The following is a 10,273-nucleotide window of genomic DNA, read 5'->3' on the forward strand; positions in this document are numbered from 1 at the left end:
CAAATGAAAATTCTTAGGATTTGAGCATTGACCTATGTATTAAGTATGTGCAAACGTGGATAGTCTTTGTTTTGCTTCAATATTAAAAAAGTAAAATGGAGTATTTAAAATGAAATTTCATTTCATTGATCATGACCTACATATCTTGAATATGCACTGGTTGAACTTCAATAGTTTTTGATGCTTAGCATAGTTACAATATTTCCATATCATTGAAAAATTCTGAATTACTCAGCTTTTCTCCTAGCCAAATAATTCTCTAAATAATTCTCCAAAAACAGATCAATTCAGAATCATCCAATTATTCTCAAATTACACACAAAAAAAAAGAGATTTATTCACTAGTTGTTCATGACTGGTTTAAGTAATTTTTATGTGTCCAAGATTAATGATACCATATATTGTCACTATCAGTGATGTTTTTTAACTATCATTTGTTATTGCTTGCCTCTTCTGTACTTGTTTTTAAGTAAATAAATTTACAAGTCTGGTACAAAGTCTATATTTTACTAAGTTTGCTATGTTTTTCTAGTTCTTGGTTATTCAAACTCTTTCTGAACTTATGATAAATTTGTCAGATTATTTCTCAATTCCAAATCATCATGTCTAGCCAAATTATTCCCAAATGCCAAACTTGTGGCAATGATGCTTAAAGCATAGCAAAATATTTTATCGTGCCATCAGAGTAGTTTATTTTTGCACCCAATTGATGTATAGATAAGAGACCACCAAAATCTATGAATTATGATTTCAAGCCATTTTTTATTTAGTCATAATAAATACTATCGATATCCAATTTGGATAGCAAATCATTGATCTGTTTTTTTTTTTTTTTTTTCTTTTTAAATAAGCATCCAACGTTGATATCTTTTATGCACTTCAACTTTATGATTGCTTAGGCATAAGATTTTGGTCATCATATATACAATCATCCCAGTTAAATTTATAGGATTGCTCTTTGAAGTGCCTTATGCCTTGGTCCCCATTTTGTCCCTGAAGCTTCTGTCTAGAGTGCTTCCACATCTCTGAAAATGGTTCACTTATTTGCTTTAGCTTATACTGCATTTCATATAACAAATTTTGCATTTGTATAAGGATTTCAGAGATGGAATTTCTTTAGCTTTTCAAAAGAATAACATCAAGAAGAGAAGCTTATGGCAGATGTAGAGAATTTTTTGCGTATATCTGAAATTTGCTCATCTCAGATGAATTTGTTGCATATAAGAAAAGCAAATAAATTGTAACAATATTGATGACTCCATCAGTACTTAACCAACTATAGCAACAGAGTCGAATGGTTATGTGAAATATGAAAGAATATTTAACTACCAATGAATCATTCTACGTAGCTTGTATGGGTACAATTAAATATCACTAAATTGCAAATATTTACATCAGCAAGTGAATGAAGATGGTTTCACTTGATTGAAGTCAGCCAAAATGACAGTCTCCTGTAGATAGGATGAGATCTATGCGTGTGTTATATGATGCCTATAGATTTTAGAGTTCTCCAAAAATGGTAGCATAAAGTTGCTTCGCAGTCCAAGTTATGTCCGAAAGGTTTTTCAGAGGATTCTGCACCTCATCTGCAAAACTCAGAAGGACTCTGCATTCTGCAGGCATCCATGAAGGGGAAAAAGAAAATCAGAAAAGCTCAATTCTAATGTCAGAATAATTTCTCATGCATTAATATGCATGTTTGAGGGCAATAAAAACTTTACAAGTCCTGTCAGCTTGTTGAGAAAAAATATGCATAGATCGGCATGGTAGTGTAGAAAAGTATAACAAGAAATTGAATACAGATTCTTTCATTAATGAACTATTTGTCCTTATCAAAATAAAACTATTTGAATTTTGATCAAGAGAATTGCGTCAAAGGTGGTTCCACACAGAGTACGGAAAAAACAGTTTTACATATTTCTGTGGAAATGCAATTGTCTGAAAACTGAGGATGGTAACTTCATATTTAGTCCATCTACCAGAGACATGTATTCAGCTTTGGATAAGCTTACCCATAATCTTGCTAAAATTGAACAAAGCTATTGAAGCTAGTACTCTGTGCTCAATCTGCTCATAGTTCTCTATACTTTCTTTCAACCGAGGGATGAGAGCTGCGAATGCAGAGAGCTGGTGCCCAGCAGCAGGCAGGGATAAGAGTACATGGCTCAACCAAGCAACTGTGGCCAGGCATGCCCTCACTAATTCTGGGTTCCCATAACCTAAACACTTTGACAGAGTCTCTAGAAATGATCTCTTTCCACTGTGAAGAAGGGCCAAAGTCACATTTTTCAACCATTTCTCCTTTTCTTTTGCTTCTTCCTGAAAACAGTAAACTGAAACTTTTCAACTGAAACAGCATTCATGGAAAATGCCCAACTCCAAAATAAACAAAGAAAAGAGGGGAAGACAAATTAAAACATTTTGAATTTCAGTGAACAATATAGCTTGTATCTGATGACCAAGAGATGCCTTAGCAAATTCCTATATCACATAATCTTGCAAAATTGTGGGTATTTCCAACTGCTGGTTGGGGAAAAGCTCATGAATATGGGATTTGTTCATGTGGACATCATATTACAAGGAAGGATCAAAAAAATAAAGAGAAAATGAAAGATAATGCAAGAAAGAGCTCATATAGAGATTCAGGACAATGAAACATTGCATACCATACACTAAATTCATTCTTCTCACTTTCTTGTGAACAGAACTTGTTATGCAATATGACTCAAACATTACGATGTACTAACAATGTAGGATGCAAATGCATGTATGGCATGATATTAGAAGCAAAGAGATAAATGAGACTAAATATCTTATCCATGGCCTAGATAGTATGAGAAAATGCTCGGAGTGCTACTGATAATAAAAGCCACTCAACTACAAAACGAATCAAGGATAATGCATTCAGCTGTATTAGTAAAATCAATGATGCAATCGGCAATGTGTCATCTGTATGATCAACTTGATGTCAAACACAGATCAGAAAGCAGTAGGGGTGATTTGTTATGGAGCTTTTGAATGGCATCAAGTTATGTGTATATTTCCATGATATAACCATTACAATTGAGGATTTGTACTTGAGCGTCATAAAAAAGCCATTCTAAGCTCCATTGTTCTAACCTCCGTAAAAAAACACATGCTAAATAGCAATATAGTAACTTTCATTGAACAGATGAATCCAAATCCGTAAAAGACTGCTCCTCAAACAATTTCTGAAGCAAATAGCAGCCAACTGGATTTAATTACTATGTGAAGTACATAAAATAACAGATGAGAGAAAAATATGGCTTCATAAGAAATTGACATACCAATGTACTTTCTTCAACCCCACCATCAGAGTATCCTGCTTGCTGCAGCAACCAGGCCTCTGTCAATATTTCTCCAGATGAGGAGAAGTAACCACCCAGCATGAGAAGAGCCCTCCGAGAATATGGTATGACTTTCTGGTCAAAGGAACAGCAATTTAGAGCTAGCGTTATGCCATCCAGAGCCTCTTCTCTGTATATACTATACCTGCATGGTTCTACCTGCAGCACAAATGTCTTAAAAGTTTGAATATCATTATGACTAATTCAGGATATGATATCTTGGACAAAATGGCCCATAAGGTTGTGTATGGAACCGCCCTTTCAGGACATGATTGAAAGAACTAATGACAAAATTAAATCATTGGCTACATGGCTTTTATAGGCAATCCTAATGAAAACTTGTTATCTAAAGTGTGTCAGTACTTTCTGGCAATTCTTTTTGTATTTGCAAACAATGCTACCAGAGTAAAATAATTTTTTGCTACCAGAGTAAAATAATTTTCTATAGTATCTAGGACTTATTTGATTTGCAGGAAGAATCTCCTCTCACTAGAATAATTTTTCTAGGAAGTTGATATCTAGGTATATGATGCCTGTGAAAGTGATTTTGCATGTTTGGTTGACCATGGGAAGATAGTATATTCCAGAGTGACTTATATTCGGTTGAGCATCTATTTTCATAAAATACTTGCTATGCCCTAAATAAAAGAAAATTCTTATCCATTCTATCTAAAGGCTTAAAAGCTCTCTTGAAAAAAAAAAAAAAATCCAATTTATAGTTAGTGGGAATAGAACTTTCCCATATTCCACATAGATTTTTCTTTTCCATAAAATGCAGAAATCTTATTTCAATGGAAATGCTACTTTCCCATCTCTTTCCTTTAAAAATTACAATCAAATATGAGGCATTTCTCTATTTTTCTATGGACCATACTTTTCTCCCTCCTCTTCCCACAACCCAAACAAGTCCTAAAAGTATTCAACTGTAAAGACAACCAAAAACAAATATTTTCCTTTTGAGGGCAATAGATGTGGTAAACGAATAACATACTAGCACTAAATATTTCTATAATATTGCATAAACATTTTATATTCCGAAAAATGTGAAAATATAAATGATGTAAAATAAAGAGCTCCAAGCACAGGATCAACTTCAGTATGTGGCCAATTTAGATGGGAAGGTATTGATACAAAGATTATATTGGATTTTAGTTCAACTGAATGTCAAACTTAATTTACATGGAACACTGGCTTAGCAGGGGTGGCAACTATCTGCAAATTAGCTCTTTTTAACTTTGATTGCTGCTCAATATGGTTTGTATAACACATACGACAGATATGGAGGAGTAATTGGGGGCAAAGTGATAGATTGGTTCTAGAAGGTAAATCTAGTTAAATATATCAAAATGCCAGGAAGAAGAATACCACAAGATCAAATTGTAAAAGAAGAACAGCAACCAGGACTCGCTCTTCGGGTGGCGAGGTCTGAAGATGCACAAGCAGTGCATGCATTGTATTCACAATTGCATCAGTTTGCAGCCCACTTAAGAACAGTGTGATTGCTGTCCTTCTGTGGCACCCAAAACAAGCAGTTAGTAATATATGGAGGTAAAATGCAATACGATAATAAAATTTGAAGCTCTTAATTTGAGGATCAGATGAACCAAACCAGCTATTTATGAGTGAAATGACCTAGACCAACCAATACACAATCTTTTAGAAGGAAATAATAATATTATGAAGAGAATACATTGCACTGATAATTCTCTAAAGACATCTCTTTGACACGATAGAACAAAGTAAGAATGTTATTCTGAAAATATGTGTTGAATGAATTTATGTTCTTTGATCTAGTGATAACCATTAAACATGGAGAATAAACAAAAAGACTTCAAATTGTATATTTGAAAGGTTTACGAGACATATTTCTTCACCTTACCCAAACAATTTTAGATAGGATATTTCTCCTGGTCTAATGGAATCTAGTTAAGAAATGAAAAGTTGTAAGTAATCCATCTATAACAAAGGCAAGGTCACTATCATAAAATTTATAAGAAAATTTATAAAATTTCATGAACTATAACACATAAAAATACTGCAATAAATACCAGCAAGAAAAAGAAAATACTTAGTATAACATACAAACCTTTCTAGGCAAATCAGTTCGATTAACAGCAGCACAGCATTTGTTCTTGATCTAAAATGGTTGCTGTGGAGAAGATCAAGAATACACGAGCTCTTTAGATTTAGTGCCAAATAGCTCCTGCAACAGCCATTTGCCTTGATACAGCATAACAGAAGTCCAGCAACACATGTTTTTTCCTTTAAATTTCCCTGTTCCAACCTATGTATAAGAAAATCTAAACCACCAAGAGCGATAAGGTGTCTGGCGTTTTCCATTTGTTCCTCTGTGCTAAAACCAGTAAGAAGCTGCTCTATTATGTACAAAGCTGACTCATCTTTGGATTTACGATCTTGCTTTGTTGCATTCTCTGCTATTTGGGTGGCAAAAATGAGGAGGTTTTTACAACGTTCTGATTTCCAGGCATCAATTAAGCGCTTCAACACAAAATTCATAACTGGGACAGACAAATATTTCAGTTCTCGTCCGGTAACAGGACATGTTCTATTCCCTTGATCAAACCATTCTTTAATGGCTGCTCCCTCAAAGGTCTGCCCAGTCTCTAGTGTTACAGGATCCTTGAAAAGCTGTCTTGTTAAAGGACACATAAAATCCTTTGGAATACTAGAGAAAAAAGAGCCTCTGTCAACATCATCATAATCTTCAATTGATTCTGCACTGAGAAACAGATCCTGAGTCATTCAACAGTTGTCTATGATAAAGAAATGCTAGACTATGCAAAGTCTAGGAATAGCAAATAAACCTATGAACTTTAATGAATACAACCTCAGAGCATACAATGAATGCAACACACTAGGAGTTCATGAAGAGAATGGTCATGGGTTCTGTACCTTGAGCTTAATGCAGCTGAGTTTCTATCAGAATTCTTAGACAACAACCCAGAATTCTTCACCTCGGATCCTGTACTTTCTACACTGCCCATCTGTACCTGAAGTAGGCGGTATAGAGATTGACTAGTGAGAATCCATAACATTGTGCACTTAGATGAAAAAGAAAACTGAAGGTTTCCAAGATGTAGTTAGATTATTTTGGTACATATTGTAAACTGGAAAGTTTTTAACACACCTAAGAAGGATAGAATCATTATATAATGGAAATAATCAATCACCTGTGGTTTGAAGACAGCTTGTGCCAATTTTCTAAGAGTAAGCTCATTCTCTTTTGTCTGTGGAGCAAGATAGGGGAAACAAGCGCATCCCAAGATGGCAGGACTAGATTGGATGCCATGGCATTCAACAGTGGGGTTTTTTACCCGAAAATCATTCACTTTGCATGCATTGCAAGACTCGTTAGTTGTCCATTCATCTCCCTGCAAGGTTAGAAATATTTTGAAAAATCAAAGATGCTCAATCTAGATAGAAAAGACAAAAGGAAACAAAATAGTGAACAAGATTCAGGAGGCCCATTCAAAATGTAAACCCATAAATGTTTCAAGCTTCCAAAAGTATATATAATATCCTTCCTCTCAAATATGTATATAAAATATCCTTAGGGGCACATGATCAAAGGTTAGACAAAGGCCACAAGATGGCCAGACAGCAACACCAATAACGTCTAGAAAATGGTTCGTACATGAAGTTCTTTTGCCGACATGGTGTTTATATTCGGAAAAATAAAAAATAAAAATAAATTCATGAAACCTAAATGCTTGATAGTTCTTCACACATGTTTTGTACTGCTTAGAGAATTTTAGCGAACAACAAATAATCAAAACGAGAAGATAGAGGAAGAATTTATTTTATATCCCTTACGTTAGATGATTCCTTTGGCTCTTGAGAGCTAGTGTTGTTATCTTCTTGTGTTTGTATGACTGAATTAGGAGAGTATTCCTCGTATTCTTGTATTGGGCTTTCAGAGCTTCTCGTATGAACAATGAACTGTTCCTCTTCGATCTCCTCCTCTCTTCCTTTCAATTCTTCAGCTTCTTCCATTTTCTTTGTTTGACTGAAAACAGATTCATACAATCTTCTGCTTACCATTGGCTGAGATGAAGCAGGACTTCTTGCACTAGAAACTACAGCTAAATCAGTTGCATTAGAACCTTCTCGTCGTGGATAAGATGAAGAAGGGACTGGAATTGAAGGAAGTGCAGGAGATCCATTCTCCTCCATAAGCCATTCTTTGTAATAATCTGCAATTTGATAAGTACCCATATCCAGTATGTCATTGTAGACTTTTCCCAGAAGCTTTGTTTTCTTCACCCTACTCGACGTTCTCGGTATGAATTCTGCTTCTTTGTCATACCATTCCCTCAAATGAGAGAAATGTGGAAGGAAAAGGCGGTCCCACAAACCTGGCAACAAAATTGTCCTTGCCTGATATGGAGAATTGCAGAAGACCTGGAGGAGATGTTTGGCTGATACTCTGTTCTTCTTGTGAAGCTTATAAATTACACCAAGGTAGAGATGTGCACATGCTGCGACAAGCGAATTGGGAACTCCAGAAGTAAATTTGTCCTTCAAATCCACCGAGTTTAACCCTGTTACAACACTAAGCTTAAGTGAAGCTTTCTTTAATTCCCCTGTATCTCGACCCTCTTTAACAACTCTTTCTACAGCATCAATGGCATCTGCAAGACTGGCAAACACTCCACCATCTTTTTGATGGTTCTTTTCTGCTAAGCCCAATCCAAGGCAAGTTGCACAACTATGACGAACCGATGCACGGAAGTTTTCCTCTTGGAAGAAGCGTCTGATATAACCAGTTAAGATCGAAATAATGGCCCGACTTGCGGCATCACAAAGTGACAGTTTGGTACCAGGATTCTCAAGATCATCATCCCTTCTATTCTGAAGACCATGATTAAAGCTTGGCCTCGAGCCAAAATTCCTCGCATTGTCAATCTTCTCATCCTCATACAAATCATTGTCATAAGTATATTCACGTATCTGTTTCTCCTGAACCTTTTTACCAGAATTTTGAAACCTTGGTCTTTCTCTGTCTTGAATTGTGTCGCATTCATGCATTTTAAAATCTTTGACACCATTTGCACGATGAGCTCGGAGTCTTCCATTGAACGCCTTAAATTTTTCAAAATCATTACACTCACTTGATTCAGAATCCTCGAGTGATTCTTTCTCATACCCATCCATAGAGGTCTCTCTTCGCATGCGAGAATTCTCCGACCTCCCACCTCGAATTGCTCCATCTTCCGACCACATGGATTGCGATCGCCGACAAAATACATCAGACCTGGCCCTCCCCCTCTGAAACCTGTAATCTGGATTACGAAACGAAGGATTCCATTCATGAGCAGTGCGGGGTGACGGCATACTGACAGCTCTGGACGTGGCGTAGCCTCTTGACCCATGCTTCGTCTTCCCCTTGAACCCTTCTTTAGAAAGAAGCTCCTCCAGTGATGCCATTGCCACCGCCAAGAAAGAGGTATTATTGTTGATGCTGCAGCTCGATATCGATCCCTAAATAGAGTTTCAGAAAACCACACAAGGAAAGAATTCAAGAGTATCGGGAAATGGAAGGTGGTGGAGGAGATGGGAAGGGGAGTGGCGCAGAGTGGAGATTGTTGAGTGGTTGGATGTGGACGAACCGGAGTCCATTCTAGTGGAGGTCAGCGAGGAAACGAAATAGAGAAGCCAGAGGGAAAGAGGACGAGAGAGAGGACAAAAGAGACGGTGACAGATGGGGAGAGGAGGTGGCATTTTTCCCCGGCCGGCAGCTTTGTTTTTTTTTGAGGAGTTCGAATCGCCGGCTTCTTCCCACAACTCCAACTGTCTACTTGCCCTGCTTTGGCGCACGCGGCGAACGAATTTATCGAAGAAGTCAAGAGGGACAGGCGGTTGTTGGTCATGTGAAATGTTATCGTAAACGACAGTATTTAGAAAAAATCATGGAAATATTCTTCCAACTGTAGTCCACTTTATTTATGTTATACTTTCAAAAATATCAGATTAGACGTAAAATATTTTATAATAATTTTATTATTTATTTTCATCCATAGAATGATATGGCATGATTATAGCATGGTAGCAAAAAATTATATAATGATCACATTATCTTAAACATAGATTGCTAGTGAGATGTAAGTTTTGGCACCAAGATGTCCCAAAACATGTGAAGTATCGTGTGATCTTGAATGAATTTTATTATTTTTATTTCAAAAAATCTTAGATCAAGTGATGAAGAGAAAAATTTTTTAAATCAAATGGGAAAGACTGTAAGAGGGAGAGATGCATCTTAATCAATTTTTTTTATTATTTTGTTCTTTCAACCAAATGATCGCTTTTGAGGATCTCACAGATCATTAAAAATCATAGCTGGTATTTCTTTATATGTAAGATGTTTGAGGTATATTGCTATTTTTTTATTTTTGGGTTTATTCTCTAATTTTTGACTTGAATGCCTAGCCTCAATTTACTGTTCTGGATCAATGAGGGCCTTGGTTATCTCTTGCGGCAAAATCCATCTTCAAATACAAGGGACAATGACATTATTAATAGGCTCTTGCAATAGAATAGGAAGCTTGAGGCCTAATTTTTAAACTGCAAAAGAAGAATCAAATCGACTCTGTTCTGTATGCTAGCGTCCTGTGTTGTTTTGGCTTGATATTTTATGGTGTCTCAATTTTAAATGTGTTAAGGATCCCACGTTGAATGTTTGGGATTTTGGGAGTGTCCTAGGCTTGGTGTTTTGGGGTTTGTCTCACTCTGGATGTTTTGTTTTGGGGGCAATTCTAACTTGTGTTGTCATCTCTAAACTATTGATATAATGAGAATGATATTTTTGCCTTAAATAAATGTCTTTATCCTATCAACTAAAACCAATTTTTGCATTGGAAGCATTCCAAAGGCTTCCTATTCCAAGT

At 36.1% G+C, this 10,273-nt stretch overlaps 1 protein-coding gene across 3 annotated transcripts; it reads right to left on the bottom strand.

The window, feature by feature from the left end:
- Positions 1-1,295: 1,295 nt before the first annotated feature.
- LOC105034059 (putative E3 ubiquitin-protein ligase LIN-1) lies at positions 1,296-8,977 on the bottom strand. 3 transcript variants are annotated; one of them, XM_073256690.1, is made up of 9 exons: positions 8,730-8,977; positions 7,203-8,664; positions 6,560-6,760; positions 6,282-6,379; positions 5,455-6,108; positions 4,734-4,878; positions 3,309-3,527; positions 2,013-2,319; positions 1,296-1,613 (listed from the first exon to the last, which is right to left on the bottom strand). In XM_073256690.1, exons 1-9 carry the CDS (start codon positions 8,759-8,761, stop codon positions 1,501-1,503), a joined length of 3,231 nt encoding a protein of 1,076 aa, XP_073112791.1. In that variant the 5' UTR covers positions 8,762-8,977; the 3' UTR covers positions 1,296-1,500. The 3 variants fall into 3 exon arrangements, with proteins under 3 accessions (XP_073112791.1, XP_019702422.3, XP_073112792.1); XM_019846863.3 differs by having other exon boundaries at positions 7,203-8,977; XM_073256691.1 differs by lacking the exon at positions 1,296-1,613 and having other exon boundaries at positions 2,151-2,333; positions 7,203-8,977.
- Positions 8,978-10,273: the final 1,296 nt, after the last annotated feature.

Source organism: Elaeis guineensis, chromosome 4, assembly GCF_000442705.2.
Source record: "Elaeis guineensis isolate ETL-2024a chromosome 4, EG11, whole genome shotgun sequence".
Taxonomy (NCBI): domain Eukaryota; kingdom Viridiplantae; phylum Streptophyta; class Magnoliopsida; order Arecales; family Arecaceae; genus Elaeis; species Elaeis guineensis.